Source organism: Callithrix jacchus, chromosome 17, assembly GCF_049354715.1.
Source record: "Callithrix jacchus isolate 240 chromosome 17, calJac240_pri, whole genome shotgun sequence".
NCBI lineage: Eukaryota > Metazoa > Chordata > Mammalia > Primates > Cebidae > Callithrix > Callithrix jacchus.
The window spans coordinates 76,574,602-76,592,949 of NC_133518.1; the positions used below are offsets into that span (position 1 = coordinate 76,574,602).

General features: G+C 49.0%; 1 protein-coding gene across 1 annotated transcript in view; it reads right to left on the bottom strand.

Annotated features, from left to right (window-relative positions):
• The window catches only part of SCN10A (sodium voltage-gated channel alpha subunit 10), a 112,155-nt gene that overhangs the window by 19,323 nt on the left and 74,484 nt on the right, over window positions 1-18,348 (bottom strand). Inside the window, exons 15-22 of the mRNA XM_035278191.3 lie at window positions 17,202-17,561; window positions 15,304-15,750; window positions 13,890-14,030; window positions 12,150-12,273; window positions 10,985-11,139; window positions 7,462-7,635; window positions 4,036-4,158; window positions 2,218-2,502 (exon numbers count right to left, since the gene is read on the bottom strand). Of these exons, the coding sequence (XP_035134082.2) occupies window positions 2,218-2,502; window positions 4,036-4,158; window positions 7,462-7,635; window positions 10,985-11,139; window positions 12,150-12,273; window positions 13,890-14,030; window positions 15,304-15,750; window positions 17,202-17,561 (1,809 nt within the window). The remainder of the gene's footprint in view (window positions 1-2,217; window positions 2,503-4,035; window positions 4,159-7,461; window positions 7,636-10,984; window positions 11,140-12,149; window positions 12,274-13,889; window positions 14,031-15,303; window positions 15,751-17,201; window positions 17,562-18,348) is intronic.

Sequence of the window (18,348 nt, forward strand, 5' to 3'; positions counted from 1 at the left end):
TCAGCACCTTTATGCTATTCTACTAGCCCAGTCTATTGTGTCCAGGTTCTGTGTTATAAGTCAGCACCTTTATGCTATTCTACTAGCCCAGTCTATTGTGTCCAGGTTCTGTGTTATAAGTCAGCACCTTTATGCTATTCTACTAGCCCAGTCTATTGTGTCCAGGTTCTGTGTTATAAGTCAGCACCTTTATGCTATTCTACTAGCCCAGTCTATTGTGTCCAGGTTCTGTGTTTTAAGTCAGCAGCTTTATGCTATTCTACTAGCCCAGTCTATTGTGTCCAGGTACTGGGTTTTAAGTCACCACCTTTATGCTATCTGACTAGCCCAGTCTATTGTGACCAGGTTCTGTGTTATAAGTTACCACCTTTATGCTATTCTACTAGCCCAGTCTATTGTGTCCAGGTTCTGTGTTTTATGTCAGCACCTTTATGCTATTCTACTAGCCCAGTCTATTGTGTACAGGTTCTGTGTTTTAAGTCAGCACCTTTATGCTATTCTACTAGCCCAGTCTATTGTGTCCAGGTTCTGTGTTTTAAGTCAGCACCTTTATGCTATTCTACTAGCCCAGTCTATTGTGTCCAGGTTCTGTGTTTTATGTCACCACCTTTATGCTATTCTACTAGCCCAGTCTATTGTGACCAGGTTCTGTGTTTTATGTCACTACCTTTATGCTATTCTACTAGCCAGTCTATTGTGTCCAGGTTCTGTGTTTTATGTCACCACCTTTATGCTATTCTACTAGCCCAGTCTATTGTGTCCAGGTTCTGTGTTTTATGTCACCACCTTTATGCTATTCTACTAGCCCAGTCTATTGTGACCAGGTTCTGTGTTTTATGTCACCACCTTTATGCTATTCTACTAGCCCAGTCTATTGTGACCAGGTTCTGTGTTTTAAGTCAGCACCTTTATGCTATTCTACTAGCCCAGTCTATTGTGACCAGGTTCTGTGTTTTATGTCACCACCTTTATGCTATTCTACTAGCCCAGTCTATTGTGTACAGGTACTGTGTTTTATGTCAGCACCTTTATGCTATTCTACTAGCCCAGTCTATTGTGACCAGGTACTGTGTTATAAGTCAGCACCTTTATGCTATTCTACTAGCCCAGTCTATTGTGTCCAGGTTCTGTGTTTTATGTCAGCACCTTTATGCTATTCTACAAGCCCAGTCTATTGTGACCAGGTTCTGTGTTTTATGTCACCACCTTTATGCTATTCTACTAGCCCAGTCTATTGTGACCAGGTACTGTGTTATAAGTCAGCACCTTTATGCTATTCTACTAGCCCAGTCTATTGTGTCCAGGTACTGTGTTATAAGTCAGCACCTTTATGCTATTCTACTAGCCCAGTCTATTGTGACCAGGTTCTGTGTTTTATGTCACCACCTTTATGCTATTCTACTAGCCCAGTCTATTGTGTACAGGTACTGTGTTTTATGTCAGCACCTTTATGCTATTCTACTAGCCCAGTCTATTGTGACCAGGTACTGTGTTATAAGTGAGCACCTTTATGCTATTCTACTAGCCCAGTCTATTGTGTCCAGGTACTGTGTTATAAGTCAGCACCTTTATGCTATTCTACTAGCCCAGTCTATTGTGACCAGGTTCTGTGTTTTATGTCACCACCTTTATGCTATTCTACTAGCCCAGTCTATTGTGACCAGGTTCTGTGTTATAAGTCAGCACCTTTATGCTATTCTACTAGTCCAGTCTATTGTGACCAGGTTCTGTGTTTTATGTCACCACCTTTATGCTATTCTACTAGCCCAGTCTATTGTGTACAGGTTCTGTGTTATAAGTCAGCACCTTTATGCTATTCTACTAGCCCAGTCTATTGTGTACAGGTTCTGTGTTTTAAGTCACCACCTTTATGCTATTCTACTAGCCCAGTCTATTGTGTCCAGGTTCTGTGTTCTAAGTCAGCACCTTTATGCTATTCTACTAGCCCAGTCTATTGTGACCAGGTTCTGTGTTTATGTCACCACCTTTATGCTATTCTACTCGCCCACACTTGTGTAATTGCACCACCATGAGATCATAGTCACTAGGAAGGCCCTCTAGACTCGTGGTGTGGTCTGGAAGAACAGAGAATGACCTTAGTTCACACTGAGTGCTACTCCTTGCAAGGTCCCCACATAGCATCTTCTGGCCACCCACACTCTCCATCTTATTGAGCAGCCAAAGCAAGAGATACGGTCGATGTCACGGTTGACTCACCACCTGCAGAAGTGCAAGGTAACCCATTGCGACATTATCAAAGTTGACTTTCACGTTGACCCAGAAGAAACTGCGGGTGGAGTTTTGAATCTCACACTCAGTCTTGTTGTTCACAATTGACAAAGGTACAAGTGAAAACTCTCCATCGGTATAGTTGATGCACCTCCAAAACTTCCCTGCGAAGAGGTTCACGCCCATGATGCTGAAGATGAGCCAGAAGATGAGGCAGACGAGGAGGACGTTCATGATGGATGGGATGGCGCCCACCAGGGCATCCACCACTACCTGGTGGGAGACAGAGAAGGACCTGGAATCTCCTTATGCCCCACTCTCTCTGCTGGATTCTAGCTCTTTCTATACTCATTCAGTCTGCTTCATGAGCCAGTGGCCTTTGGAAGCAGCAAGAGAAGCGGGTTAATTAGTGCAGTAATTCAGACTCAGCAGACTGAGAGACACTGGGCAACTGGAGATGGATTTAGACCTTGTTCCCTAATCTTCATTCAGGGAGGGTTGCAGTGAGGAGATGGATGGGTTTGCAAGCATACCCCACTCATTTAGAGGTGTGAGTGTGTGTGTGTTGTACTTGCACATACAGCCTTCTAGAACCTTGACTTGCTCTTCTTAAATATCACACATAAAGCACAAATGCAATTTAAATACAAGTACGAATTGGTCAAGAACTAGTGAAACCTAAATCCATATTCACAAAATAGCTCATTTGTAAATAAGCAAATGAGAATCTGTCAGATACAAAATAAGATAAATTTCAAACTATTTTAGTCTTCAGCTCCTAGTGTTTGTAAAGGCACAAGTTAATTTCAAAAGCCCACTTTCGTTTCTAAAGCCATGATGACTGCTTACAGCCAATGGTAAAGGAGCAAAGCAAAATCTTCCTTTCCACTGGGGAGCCCTTTGTACTCATGAAGAAGAGGTGGGTGTCAATCAGCAGTCCCTGAGACAAAGCTCAGGCTGTGAGCATTCTGTCCTGACAGAGGCAGTGAGGGCAAGGTGGAGGCTGACGGTGGTGGATAAGGTGGATGGAAGGGAAAAATCTGAAAACTCTCGATTGCATTAGATTGGAGAGACGAGGCATTCCAGTGGGTGGCAGCTGAGGCACTGAGCTGATGATGTCACTACTCTTAAATGAAGTATCGGATGAAAGACTCATTTGCCATGGAAAGACAGAGAACTTGAGATGTTCTGGAGATGTCGGCAATAAGAGACAGAGTTGGGGGACTGAGATGACAGAAGCTTCTGGAGCCGTGATTCAGGATCACTCACTAAGAGCAAGATGCCTGAGTCCTGGTGGCTGTGAAGTTTATGGGTGACAAGGGAAAAGGGGGCCACAAAAGGACTTGGAAAAGAACTAAGGGAGTCAGGACTTGCAGCACCGTAACACTCAGAGCAGGAAATAGACTCAGAACCGACCTTCGGAGAGGGGTCCGGAGCTTGGGGTTGGTGGGTTGGAGGGCAAAAATGGGGAGGGTCACCTGCAGATCAGATGAGGTTTTTGTTTTTTGAGACGAAGTCTTGTTATGTCACCCAGGCCAGAGTGCAATGGCGTAATCTCAGCTCACTGCCACCTCCACCTCCTGGGTTCATGAGATTCTCCTGCCTCAGCCTCTCGAGTAGCTGGGATTACAGGTGCATGCCACCATGGCTGGCTAATTTTTGTACTTTTAGTAGAGACAGGGCTTCGCCATGTTGGCCAGGCTGGTTTTGAACTCCTAACCTCAGGTGATCTGCTGGACTCAGCCTCCCAAAATGCCAGGATTACAGGCATGAGCCAGATGAGAGAAGTTTTAAGATCAGACTTACCCGCATGCCTTCAAACCGAGACAGAGCCCGCAGTGGCCTCAGAGCACGAAGGGTTCGAAGGGCTTTGATGGGAGCCACTTCAGAATATTCCAGGATCTTCGCTGTGAGACTTGTCAGTGAGATCTGAGTGCAGGACAGAGCAGACACACCATTCTAGGTTCCTGAAGGGCAGTTCTGGTGGAAGGAGACGGGAACTCCCTGCCAGCCTCCCATCCCTACACGGCTAAGCCATTTTCCTAGCTCCCACCTTATTTTGAACTCCAATGATAGGTCTAGAAAGAGTTCAGTCTTTTCCCTTCTATTAAAAATTTTATTCATCACTCTCTTAACAATCTAAGCAAGAAAAACTCAGTCTCAAACATCACCAACCCCTAGTCTGTAGGCGGCCATGCTCCTGGTGTATTAAATCAACTCATCCTTTCCTCTCTAGGGGCAGCAGTCAGGCCTCAGCAACCTTGAAACTGACTATTAGAGGCTTGGAGACATGATGTCCCTCACAGGGGCTATGCCGAGGGTCTGTTTTGAGGAACATAGTAGTCTCAATTATATTTTCTCAGAGAAGTGGGGTGGAAAGAATAGTGGTTTGTGTGGGGTCTAATTCCCTCTTGAGCCCTGATATTTTTGTGACCTTGGGTTAATGCCCTCCTAGTCCAGGGTAGTTCGTTGTAAAATGAAAAAAATCAGACTAAGAGAATTCCAAAGTTCTGATCGCTCTGTAGTTCTTCAGACATTTCTGGTATATGTCCGTGAGATTTTATCTGCTTCGGTAGATATCTGAGATACGTTGATTGGCTGGTAAGCCCCTGTTGGTCCGTCAGCTAAGTGGTAGTCCAAAGATGGCAAAGGACAAAAACTGATATGGAAAAAAAAGGTCATCCTTTCTAGGAACTATGAAGGTGCCAGGGAGATGTCATGTACACGGGCTTGAGCCTGTGAGATCTTAGCCACGCCATGGATGGTGGGCTGAATTCAGGCTCAGTTTATCCTGGCAGCTAGGTGGGATGTACATAGGAGCTTCTGAAAAGAAGGGCTTTATAATTGAGTGCCAGAGCCCCAACCAATGCCTGTTTTTTGGATGAGTGTCTTATTCCACCAGGACAAAGAACTGGAATACAAAGAACCCCCTTCTTTCATTCATGCAAGGCTCCAGACACCAGCAGGTGAAACCCAACTGCCTTGCTGCCTGAGGGCAAGATTTGGGGTCAGTGCCACACTGAATCCTCTTCAGTCTTTTGCTCAGACCCCTGGGAAGTCTGCCTCACATGGATCATCTGCAGCTGTGGCAGACAGGTGCTGGTACCTCTCCAGTAAAGTCCATCCACCCAAGCCCACTTCCGTTCCTACTGCTCAGCCCACCAGCCTCCCAAGTGATCTTCAGGCCCCAGTACTGCATCCAGGCATCTATTCTTCACTGAAAATCTGATTATGGTCATGTCTTTCTCTTACTCCGAAACTTCACTGGCACCTGATCACCCTTAGGATAGAGAGTTGAACGGAAGGATGGAAGAAACGAAGAAAGAAAATAGTATGAAAGCCGGGAATAGTGGATGGATAGATGAGATGGGGGGACAGGAAAAGGATGGATGTCTGGGTGACATGGCTGATGCATGAATGGAAAGATGGGGAGTTGGATAGAACAGATGAATGGAAGAAATTAGTGAATGATTGGAAGGTTGATAGGATGGATGAATGGATGATGAATGAAAGCGAAAGGGATGATGAACAGATAAGTGGAAGACAGGAAGGATAGATGGATGGTTGAAGCAAAATGGAAAGATGGAAGCATAAGTGGATAGAAGGATGAGTGAGCAGAAGGACGCTTGGATGGAAGATGCACGAATGGGTGAGCAGAGCATTAGATGACTGGACAGTGCGATAGAAGAATGAACCAAAGACAGAAAGATATAAGGGTTAAGGATGATGAAGAGATGGCAGGAAGTTTAGGGTAAATGACTGGGCAGAAGAGAAGAGGGAAAGAAGAATGGGAATGGACGGAGGGATGGAAAGAGAGGACTGACGGAGGCGTACAGCTGGAAGAAATAAAGATGGACGGATGTTTGGGAGGAAGGAAAATGGAAGACTGAATCACTGGGAAGACAGAAGGAGAAATGTATGGAAGGAAGGATGGTTGGAAGGAAGAATCACAGGAGGATGGATGGAATGAGTGCGTGACTGTTTAAGGTGACGAGGACTGAGACTGCTGAGACTGACATAGACAGGAGTGACTGTGCCCCTAACAGGGGTGCGGCACCAGAATAAGTAATTTTCCTTTCATTTATGGATAATTATTATATATGCACAGAATTATCGCTCGTGACTCAGGTTTCAGGCCTCACAGCTAATCCCTGCGGTACCGTGGCCTAAGTCTGCTAGAGCATTGGCAACAGGGAAGAAGAGCATTGAATGCACAGACCTGCTGTGGAGGACCTGCCAGCACAGGAAGATGGACAGGATGTTCCGTGCTGGACCTCGTCCAGCTTCAGGAGGCAAGCACCAAATACAGACACATTTCCTGACACCTCTGCCATGCAGACCTTGCTGCTGGCAGCTGCTGGAGTTGAGCAGGCAGAGACAAACACAGCACATGCCTCACCCTGCTTGCAGGAACTCTCCGTTATGCGGCAGTGAACAAATAACTCAGGTAACCGTGTTGCAAAGTGAAGAAGGTAGGGCCTAGACAGTGACTGAGCAATGTCGTAGTTAGGACGAGGAAGAGATGATGCTGGGGAATCACGTGTCTGATGTGAGGAGCACACAGTACATTCCTTCCTGCAGGGGTTGCTGGTCGCAGCTGAACACATGAACTCCAGCTCATTACCTCTCCCTTTCAGTGCCACTGGGGAGGAGGCAGCTGTATAAGCCCAGTGGTTCTCACCGTGGCTGCACTTTGGAAATGCCTGGAGCATTTATAAAATACAGATGCCTGGGCCCCACCCAAGACCAGTAAGATCAGAATCTCTAGGGTAGTCATGTTCGTTCGCTGCGTATTTCAGAGCTCCCCAGGCGATTCTAAAGTGTAGCCAGATGTGAGGACCTCAGAGCAGCAGGTGGGAAGATGCTCTGCGCTCACAGTTTATGGCTCCCCGAGGTCCAGAAGCCCCATCTGTGGAAGCAGGACCAGAAGACTTCTGACAGCGGCATGCGTCATCTCACGTTGGATGTAAAATGCAGAGGATTGCAGTGGTCTTCGGAATAGAGACCTAACAACTCACCTAACGGTCACTATTGTGTCACAATCATGTGCTACCTGGACTTTACCACTCATGGGTGTGTGCAGGGCTATTCTCAGACTCTCACTAAATGCTCAAAGCTTTTCTTCGTAGTAGCCCATGAGGGCGGCCAGGTCTCTGAGCTTCTTTTGCACTAGCTGTAGCGGGAATCAGAGGGGGGACCCTAAACCCCACATGTTCCCACTGAGCCACTCACATTCACAATGAGGAAGTCCAGCCAGCACCAGGCATTGGTGAAGTACTTCTTGAAGCCATAGGCCACCCACTTAAGCAGCATCTCGAACACAAAGATAAAGGTGAAGACCCTGTCCGTGTACTCCAGCAGAGCTTTCACCGTGGGCTTCTGGTCCAGGTAATAGTCTTCAAAGGCCTGGAAGGAAGAAAGGATGCAGAATGGCAAGGTGCCTGGACCCACAGCACTGGGGCCCAGACCTATACAAACCCAGCAAGCCCTGTCCACAGTCCCTGGAAGAGGAGTCGGTAGCCAGCTTGCCGGTAGCATTTTGTTTGCTGTGGGGAGGATGGCGGAGGAGGTACTGTGAGCTACAAAGCATGGCTTCTTCAGGGCCAACAGGGACACGCAGCCCTGCTGATACTTGCAGGGATGCTGAATGCAAGGGAGAGAGAAAACCTTCTCAAATTGGACTTTGGAAGTGAACCAAAAGGATGCTAACAGTGACTTTGTTTAAAAATAAAACCATCAACAGATGTTCACAGGCAGTTTACAAAAGTGAAAGTAAGAGTTGCCAACACACCTCTGAAAAAGAATGTTCTATCTCAGTGGTAATCAAGGAAATTCTAATTAAAAGATGACGCCGTTTTTGTTTTATCAGACGGGTGGAGATGGAAAAGAGTGGGGGAAGCCCCAGGATGCTGTGGCTGTGGGGAGCTGCCACTCTTCACACGGGCCAGTCCTGGGTGAAGCCAAATTGTCAGTGTGACTCGAGGGTTTCGGGAACCCAGCAAGTCCTCCTTCAAGCACTTATCCTAAGGACACTGGAGGCCATTGGTGCCCACTCAGGTCCTCTCTAAGGGGCCATTGCCCCATCCTTCATCTGCTGGGAGTGTCGGCTGCTAAGAGTTCATCGATGCAGACACCCCCTTTACCTAATGGCTTTGCAGGGCTGGAGGGAACTGTGTCCACCTTGGAAAATGCTTATCCCCCTGGGGCCACCCTCAGCCAGGGACACTGGCGGCGGGGTGTACAAGGCTGCCTCCTTTCCCTCAATGTGGGACAGCTCTGTGGTGCCCTCTCTGCTTCAGCACTTTCCGTGGGATCAGCCGAAGTCGGATTTCAACTGAACCCACATCTTTTCTTAGCTTCCAGTTATGCGTCTGGGATCAGGACTAAGACAGGAGATTATCCAGCATCTCTGGGGGAGTACACATAGGGAATATTCCACATGTATTAGAAGTAAACATATGATTGGTTGAATAAATTACAAAGGAATATGCCATAGCCATTAAATGACATAATATGAGAAAATGTACTGAGGCTATAGAAAGCGTGAATGTGGTTTTATTTTTATAATGTGTGTATAGTTTATGCATAAGAAAGATGAGAAGGAGGTATACCAGAATGCTTTCAAAGTGAGCTCTCTGAGTGATAGGGAAATGGATGACTTTTTTCTTCTTTACCTTTTTCTATAATTTCCAAGTATTTTTTTGGTACTTTACTTTGTCAGATGAAAATGCATGTTATTTTTAAAAGGTACTCAAAGTGAAAGCCTAAAGAAGACTAAATTTGGTGCCAGCCTGTTCAGTCCCATGGGGAAGGAGATGGGAGGGAAGGGAGGGCTGCAGGGGGGCGGGCTGGGCTGGAACAGTGCTGCTGGTCTGAGCTTCCTCCTGGGAATGTGGGGGGTGGGCCTGGGTGTGAGGAGAAGGGGGTCAGAGAGAGAAGAGAGGGAGCAAGGGAGAGTGGAGAAGAGAAGTGAGGAGAGAAAGCCCACAAGCCAGTGAGGCAGTGAGGACAGCATCTGGCCCATAGCACATGTGGTTATTATTTTAATCCAGGAGGACGGGAAGGAGAGGAGCGTAGATGTGGACAAAGCACTGCCCAGCCCCCTCTTGCTCTGCAACTCGGCCTCTGCACTGTGCTGAGGTCTGTGAGGACAATGACCGCCCTGTGCCAGGTCACTGGGCACCTGCAGCCGCTGCCTCACCTTCCCCATTGAACCCAAGATGGCAGACCAGTCCCTGCCCCGAAACTCTTCTCCGTTGGCTTTGCACTATGGCCGCCCTGGTTTCCCGCTCACCTCTCAGATCCTGCCTTCTCCTGCACCTGTGCTCCTCCCTAAGGCTGAGGCCACACAACGAGCAGTTTTGTCACCCTCCCTGGCAATCTGGCATTTAGGTGGAGGCCCAGATATTTAGTAGGTGTTCTTTTGTTGTTTTTTGAGATGGAGTCTTGCTCTGTTGCCAGGCAGGGGTTCAGTAGCATGATCTCAACTCACTGCAACTTCTGCCTCCCGGGTTCAAGTGATTCTCCTGCCTTAGCCACCTGAGTAGCTGGGACTACAGGGGCGTGCCACCACGCCCAGCTAATTTTTGTATTTTTAGTAGAGACGGGGTTTCACCATGTTGACAAGGATGGCCTCGATCTCCTGATCTTGTGATCCGCTTTCTTTGGCCTCCCAGAGTTCTGGGATTACAGGCATGGGCCAGCACGCCCGGCCTAGTAGGTGGTTTTTAGACAGTAAATGACACATGAGACTTAAGATGAGTGAAATCACTGGGAGCCGTGAATCAGAAGAGTGGGACTGTAGTTCTAGCCCTTCTACTAATTACCTGTGACCCTGGACTGTAGTCCCAGTCCTTCAACTAATTAGCTGAAGCCCCTCATGCCTTTGGGCTTCGACTTCCTCATCTAGAAAATGCAGACAACTGGGGATGGTAAGCCTCTGCCTGTGTCTATGTCCACCTTGGTCTATTGGGGGAGTAGTTGAGATTGTGTAGGAAGGCTAAGCCACAGTACAGAGAGAAACTTCCTTCTTTGTTCTACAAAGCCCAGTATTCAGCCAGGCCCTTAGATATGTCTCCCAACTGGGAATCTCTATTCCCATAAGGCCTTGTTATTCGAAGTGTGGGTCACTGAGGGCAGCAGCGCCACCATCACCTGGGAGCCTGTTGGAAATGCAAATTCTCAGACTCTGCCACAGATCTTGGAATGAGAATCTGCATTTGAACAAGCTCCTGGGGGGATCAAATGTTGAGGAGCGCGACTGTAATGACTTTCTGTGAGCTTTAAAGGAGTAATTAGTAGCATTTGGAAGTGGTTTGATAAGGAAAGATAGTCCTCTTTGTACTTCTATAGGCCTTCAGAGAAGGCCGTGTATGGGGAGGTCAGAGGATGGGAAGCCAGGGGCTTTGGGATTAAATAAAGGCAAAGCTGGGTTTTGCTACTGACAAGTTGGACCTTGGACAAGTCTTTTAAACATTTTGAGTGTCAGTTTCCCTATCTCTACGGGGAGATGCTTATACTCTCACTCAAAGGCTTGCAGCCAGGTTTGTCAGGCCAGGGCATGGGCACCTTGAACACCCCCCGTGCCCTGCTGCTAAGAGGGGCCCTACCCTGGGCTGCAGCTCTTCTTCCAGTGACAGGTAGGGGACTTTCTGCTCAGGAGTCAGGAGAACCCACCAATGCAGCTCCAGGGTCTTTGGATTGCAGGAGATTCCTATCTGGAGGATTTGGGGTCAAGGACTATGCCTCCCCTTACCAGAGATCCACTGCTGAGCAGGATCATGAAGATGATGAAGCTCTCAAACCAGCTGTGCTCCACGATACGGTAGCAGGTCTTGCGCACCTGCCAGCCCACGTCCCACGGACTACTGGTGGCATCCACTTTGCAGCAGGGACAGCGGCGAATGCATCCTGTGGGGAGAGGTGGCTGATGCTGGGTGATGCCCACTGGGCAGAGGGGATCATTTCTGCTCCTGCTGCAGAGAAACCACTCTGCTAAGAAACCCACTCATCCCCTTGGAAAAGAATTCTTTCCTGGAGTATTGGAGAAGAGGGCTCCCTTCCAGGCAGTCCCTCAATCCAGACCTGTAGGTGTTCCTCTTCATCATCAGTCTTGCACACTCTGATGTTTTCCTAGCCATGTCCTTCTTACAGATGGTACCAGCAGTCCCTGTCCTTCTGCCTACCTATACCTGGAAAACAGACAAGCTATGGGGTATGAGCCTGGGAGTGTCTGAGGGGGGCTCCGAGCCCAAGCTGATCTGAGGGGCCATGGCATGGCTGGGATGGGGATTGGGTCCAGCCCATCCCAGGATCAAATACAACTAGTAATAGAAACTCAAGTGTTTAAAGTATTTTGTCTATGTGTTTTTAGAAACCATCGAGGCCACAATTCCCTTCATAGAATGAACTCTTGATTCATTCATTGCACAAGTATTTATTGAGAATATAATGTCCCTCACTGCTCTAAACGCTGAGAAGAAAGATGACTAAGACACAGGTTCTGCTTTTAAGAGCTAAACAGAAGACTGAGGGAAGCAGGTACATCACAGCCCTCCTCTGGGTCCTTCATGGTCCGAATCAAGAGTTTTCGGTGATGTTTATGGTGGTGACCAAGAGGTCTGGTTTAGAACTCAGGGAGGGGTTTTTGAGGGTAACAAGGAAGGCACACGTCTCTCCGTGGTGTCTGACAGGGCATGGGATGCAGATACCGCGGCCAGGCTGCTGCCAGCTGGGGCATGTGTGTCTGATGCTGGTGCCCTCAAGCCTGGCAGTGAGGCAGCAAGTAGGCATGGCTTGTTTGTCTCCTGTGGACCCCAGGCCAGCGCCCTGGACCCAGAGGTGCCCAGGTGAGTGTTTGTTCAACTGGATTCTGGCCCTAATTAACATCAGTGTGAGGGGGCCTGTGGCTGGCCCTTTACCTTCTGTGAAGCAGTCCTCTGGTTCTTCTAGGTCATCTGCCAGCTCGGGGATCTTCCTGAGGATCTCCTCAGGATCTGGGCAGTCCACCGTGCTGCCCTCAGAGGAGCTTGTGTCGTCCACTCCCTGCAGGAGAGAAGCCCAAGGCAGTGAACTCGTCTCTCCGCCCGGCCTGGGCAATCTCATGCGGTCACGGCCGGTCCAACTGTACCCGTGTTTGGTGCCTGGCCAGCTGAGGCCTGGAACACTGCTGTTCTCCCTGGAGCCCCAGAGGCTTAGCTGTGTGAGGCTGTAAACCTTTGGGCCCCTGATGGAGTGCTGGCAATGGCCCGAGACACCGTAATTACACCATAACGACTCTCAGCATTCACTGGGCTTGAATATTTAATCACGGAGTGCTGCTGCAGGGGCCTGCTGCCCTCCTGGCAGCTCCAGCCCTGTAATGTCTCCAGATGAATTCAATTAGGAGTTGAAGCTGCTCTCATATTAGTAAACCTGATAGCTTGGCTAATGGACCCAAATGGTGGGGCGGGTCCCCATCTGTCGCTGTCAGGCCCCTCCTGCCTAGCCAGGGTCATGGGCAAGAAAACAAAAACAAAACCAACGCCCAGAAGCTGTGTGCTGAAAACATTGAGTAGGGACGACTGGCCGGGGGAGTCCTTGGAGCATTTAGGAAGAAGCACGACATCCGCAGGCAGAATGCGGCAGCCTTCACCCAGTGGGAACCGAGCGGCTTATGCTCGTCCACAGCCCCCAGAGCCCGTCTCAGCCCTCCCTCTTATCTAACCCTGCTGTGGCCAGCCTTGCCTGGGGCACACAGCCAGCAGCTGACATTCTTCAAGCTGAAGGGCTTGATAACTTTGGGGATGAATTATGTCTTCCTTATCTCTGTGGAGCCCGGTGCCTGTCACACAGTCAGCACTCAGTGGCTAGGTGTCAAATTAAACTCTTGAATTGAAAGCAGTGTTATTAAAGACGCCTCTTTCCCCGTAGCTTCCCTGTAGCTTTCCCTGTTTTCTTCAATATTTATAAATGAAGCCACAGCATTTCTATTTACCTGTTATAAGACAATCCTAAACCTCAGATCCTACAGCTCAGACTCTACGAGGCTGCCCCTTGACCACTCACCTGTAGAGAGCCCCTCCTCAGCCCCAGGCTGTTTTTGCCTAGAGAAAATGACCTGGACAAAATAAAGCAGGGAAGAATCACAAGGGAAGACTTCCTCCTCCATGCGCTCCTCCAACCTTATTTGCTGGCTCTGGAAAATATCTGACGTTCTTTGTCCTTCGCCTTTTGTTTCCTTTTTTCTTGGCTGTCATTTTCTGGGCACTTACTTTCTTTCAGGCAGGAGCTAAACATTTGACAAGTAGCATCTCATTTAAGCCTCAAAATAATCCTACCAAACAGGCATTACCATTCAGTTTCATGGATGAAGAAATGGAGGCTCAGAGAGGGTTAGGATCTGGTCTTAAGTCCCACACCTTGTGGAGTCTCACTCTTCCTCTCCCTACAACTGTCCTGGAGTGAGACTGTGGCGATGGCATGGTAAAAGTGGAAATTGTGTGGATTGGCAGGAGGTTGCAGGGAGGGTGGTTTTAAAAATTCCCAGGATGAAAAATGAGGTTATGTGGTTGAGTGTAGCCTGGAATACCCGACCCTCACCACCACCCTCCAGCCTCTACCAGCCCACTGGTCAGTGCCTGGCTGGCTATTCAACCTCTCCAGGAAGCTCACATACCTACCTCTGCAGGGGCCTGAGGAACAGCCTTGTTTCTCCACGTCTCACCCAGGTATGGGGCCAGGTCCTCAGATGATGTTCCAGAGCGTGGGCTCCTGGGTGTCAGGAGGTCCTCACACCTCTCGACTTGCTGCAGTAGCTCCTGCTAGTGACAGAGGGTTCCAGCTGGGAGCCTGGTCCCACCCTTAGATGACCAGTTCTAAATTAGAAGGATATGCAACTCATATACAGACAGACAGGCATACACGTGCATGAAGTGAGCATGAAGACTGTAGCTATGTAGATCTGTGTTTTATCCTTGGCTCCATTAGTTATAAGATGTGTGACCTTAGGCAAGTTGTTTAACCTCTCTGATCTTCATTTTTCTCATCTTCAAAACTGAGAAGGCTAGCATCATTCAGCTGTTGTGATGACTAGACACGTTGGTGCTTGTAAAACACTCTGCATGAAGTGCTTGGCTCAACAGATGTTAGCCATGACCACTGTTATTTGTCCAGAGGTTAGGATCGTAGGGAACTTGGCCAGCTGGAGCTCCCTCAGAGCCCCAAAGTAACTGAAAATGTTTCTGAGTGGCAGACAGCTGTCACAGAGTTCATGTCCTTTACTCTGGGGATGGTGATGCCCTGCCCTCTGCTGTCACCCAGACAAAGGCATGTAAAATATGGCAGCTGATAACAGTAGCTGCTGGAACACAAGTGACAACTGCAGGGAAGAAGGCTATGGGAGAGCTCCAGACCCAAAGCACAGCATTTCTAGACCACTTAGTGACCTGGCCAGCAGCCCTGTGTTCCTGAGGCTCCACAGGGATCCTTGCCTTCCCACGTTGGGCAGAGGTGCATGCCCTGAGTTACTGAGAAGAGGTTGACGAGGGTTGATATACCAGCTTAAGGTAGTAAGGAATGGTGCCAAGTACTTAAAAATATATATTGTCAAATGGCTTCAATGTGCTTTAAATTTGTTGGTGCCAAAAGGAATGTGTCATTTCCCTACGATATCACTTGTGGGGAAAAGCTGGTCAAATGAGTCACGTAAGAATCAGGACTTCTTGGGTTGCTGGTGAAGATTAGATGAGCCTTGCCCTTGGACATCTTGTTCTTAGAGAAATCTCATCAGCATCTCATGCACAGAGCCTGGCTGGGCGGAATGAATGGGGCAGCTGTGTCAGAGACAATTCCCAAACACCTTCAGATGGCCTGCTGTTCACCTGCTGCCCCGAGCCCCCCACTCCCTGTTTGCCTGCCTGGGGAATTCTGACCTTCTCATCCAGGCTCTGCTCAAAGCAATCTCCTCTGGAAAGCTTGGCATGGCTTAAGCTTCTTTACATCAAAGTCTTCTGTGCATTTCCCTTTTGCCCTGTGTTACTCAAGCCCTGGGGCCCCTCCCCACTGCCTGTGGCTTCCCGTGAGGAGAGCTCTTACCTGACCTTCGGGGATCACTTCCTGCTGGGAGCACCGAGCATATTCCTCACCATCATCCTCCAAGTCATCAAGATCGGATTCGCCCTCAGCAATGGGCACAGAGACCCACACAGTAGGATTAGCGACGAAGTCACTGTGTTCATCCCTGGGACCTCTGGGAGCGGGGAGCCTTCCAGAGCTCCCTCCGGCAGCGTTGGCAGCAATGTGGTTCTCTGCTTTGGAGCTGGAGAGTGGGAGTTTCACCACCAGCTCGGGCTCTGCCTTGAGCCAGGGGAGCGGGCAGGGCCTGCTGAAGAAGTTGCAAAGGGCCTGCTTGGTTTGACGGCCAAAGACCTGGATCCGTGCCAGGGCCACCTGCAGGTTGTTCACCTCCCCATCATCTTCTGAGGCTGTGAGGTTGTCTGCACTGAAAGAGTTCAGTAGCAGAGCGATGAACAGGTTGAGCACCTGGGGAGAAGGAGTGGAAGGGAAGATTGATCAATCACTAAGCTGAGTCCCACATTGGCCCACCAGGTTAGCAGCTGGCTGGCAGGATAGCCATGGCCTGGGTTCTCCCTGCCTACCCGGGATGCTGCCCCTTTTGGGGGAATGGACATTCTGAGAGCAGTAGAGGGGAGCTTTGGGGACGTCCCAGACTGACCTGCTTCAGTGGGCGAGGCTTGGAAGCACATTTTCCACCATAACGGAGGAGCCCCCTGCTGACACAGGGACTTTTAGGGACAACAAAGAGAAGGCACCAGCCCTTTCTGTGACCACCTTCGTGTGCCAAAGCCCTGGGTTCTGTCCCCAGCTCTGGAATCCTGGGCGTGTGTCGCTGCTTCCCATTCTTCACTTGAGAGCAGGTGAACAGTGGTTGTGAGGACAAAATAACATGAGAAGTGATCCAAGTTCGCTCAGAGGGGCAAAGTCCCTCACCTGGGGGCAAGGGGCACCTGTGGCTCTGCAGGGGTGGTGGGCTCAGCCTGGAGGAACAGAGTTTCTGGGATGCCAGCAGAGGCATGTCTGGCTCAGGGGCCGGGGTGAAAAACACTAGAGTCTGGATTTGTTGTTTCTTCCCTTCTCTCGGTTTAGCTTTCTTCTGTCTATAAAACTCTCATAAGGAAAGAATCCAAGTTGGTTGATGTCCAGAGCAATAAGAAAGGGGCTTCTGGAAGACTGAATCTTCCCATACAGCCAGCCAGTCCCAGGAGGGCAAGAATCCCCGTGACCAGAGTGGGTGAGGACAAGCAGAGGGCAGGGCCAGGCTGGGGCAGAGAAGGGGTACTGGGGCTAATTGGCAAGTAAGGCTCCCTCCAAACCTGGAATTAGATTTTGTTCTTAGCCCCATGGCCTTGGATGTTGTCTGTGACCGGCTTCTCTCTGTTGTCTCGTCCCACTGTACCCCTTACTGCAGCCTCTCCCCCTGCTCCTAGCTAGGACCTGTGCAGCTTAGAGAAATCAGTCAGCTCTCCCTTCCCTGAATAGAAGTGTTTTCTGAGCCCCCCTTGTGTGGGGAAGGACAGTTTTCTCTCAATAACTAATAGCTACCATTTCCTGCCTGGCCTGGACATTGCATTAGGCAATTTGCATATGTCATCTCCTGTCACTTAAATTCTCCTAGTAAACCCATGAGTAAGCACTATTTTCTTGATGTTTAAGGAAATCAGAGCTTGAGATTGTCTCTTGCCTGGTGTCACAACCTAGGACTTTCCTTTTTGATCCTGTTCTCATTCCTGCAAATCAGGCTACCTCCCAAGGCACACTTGTAATGAATCCCACATGAATTTGAAAAGTTTGAAGACTTTTCAACCAGAGAAGTACAATCTGGGCATAAAAATGCACACCAAAGCTTTCTCAGATAACCCAGAAGCCTCTCCTTTCCCCAGGAGGCAGTGCCCCCAGCAGGGCTCACCACTCACCACCAGGTTCCCCAGCACCATCACCGTCAGGAAAAGGACGAGGCATATGGATTTCTGGCCGACTTCCATGCAGGCCCACATGTTCTCGATCCACTCTCCGCAGAGGATGCGGAAGACGATGAGGAAAGAGTGGAAAAAGTCGCACATGTGCCAGCGGGGCCACTCTTCGTGGGGCGCAGAGATAGTTTTCCGCTTGCTACGGTAGTTTTCCCCGAGGAGCTGCTTGCCAACCAGAGCGAAGACAAAGACAATGATGGCCAGGATGATGGTGAGGTTCCCCAGTGCCCCCACCGAGTTTCCGATGATCTTGATGAGCGTGTTTAAGGTGGGCCAGGACTTGGCCAGCTTGAAGACCCGCAGCTGCAGAGACACAGAGACTGTCAGGTTTTGGTAGCTGTGCTCATCACCTTTCATCTAAAGTTTTGGCTGGAAACCAAAGACCTGGGAAAAACACAAGCATCTCATCCCATTAAACAAGGGCGTTTTCTGGAAGCTGCTTTCAGAGACCTTTCTTCGATCAATTACTCAAAAATACGATCAGCCTTCTGTGGTTCCTAAGTATCAACATGCTTCATTGACTGTGGCTGACTCAGGGTCTTACACTGGGGTGATGGCCTTGCCATCTGTACTCTGTTCCACAGCCACAAGCCTGATCCCTCCTGAATGTGGGCCTCTTCTGCGGTGGTGGGGTGGGTGTGAGGGGGCTTCTAAATAAGTAACAACAAGCTTATTTTTGACCTGAAGAGAGACCAGCCTCCTTCGGGTAGAGGATGACCCTCTGCATTTGATAGGTATTGGCAAACATCTTCTCATCTTGGGGCAGTGGACAACATCTGTTGCTCCAACCAGCTTTGAAACTGCAAGTGTCCATGATTTCAAGGACCCAGCATTCACACGTTCATCTGACTGACCAACCTACCTTAACACCCGGAACACCAGCCATGCATGTGCGTGGTACTGTGCTGGCCTGTGAGGTGTATGCATATGCAGAGAGCTATGTGGGTTTTTGCTGTCATGGAACTAATGGTTTCGTTACTGAGAAAAGATGAAGATCCAAAAAGCCTTCATTATAAACTCAAATATGCTAAATCTCACAAAACAGCAAAGGCATCAAGCATAAAAACGTATGAATGTTTTAAAATACATT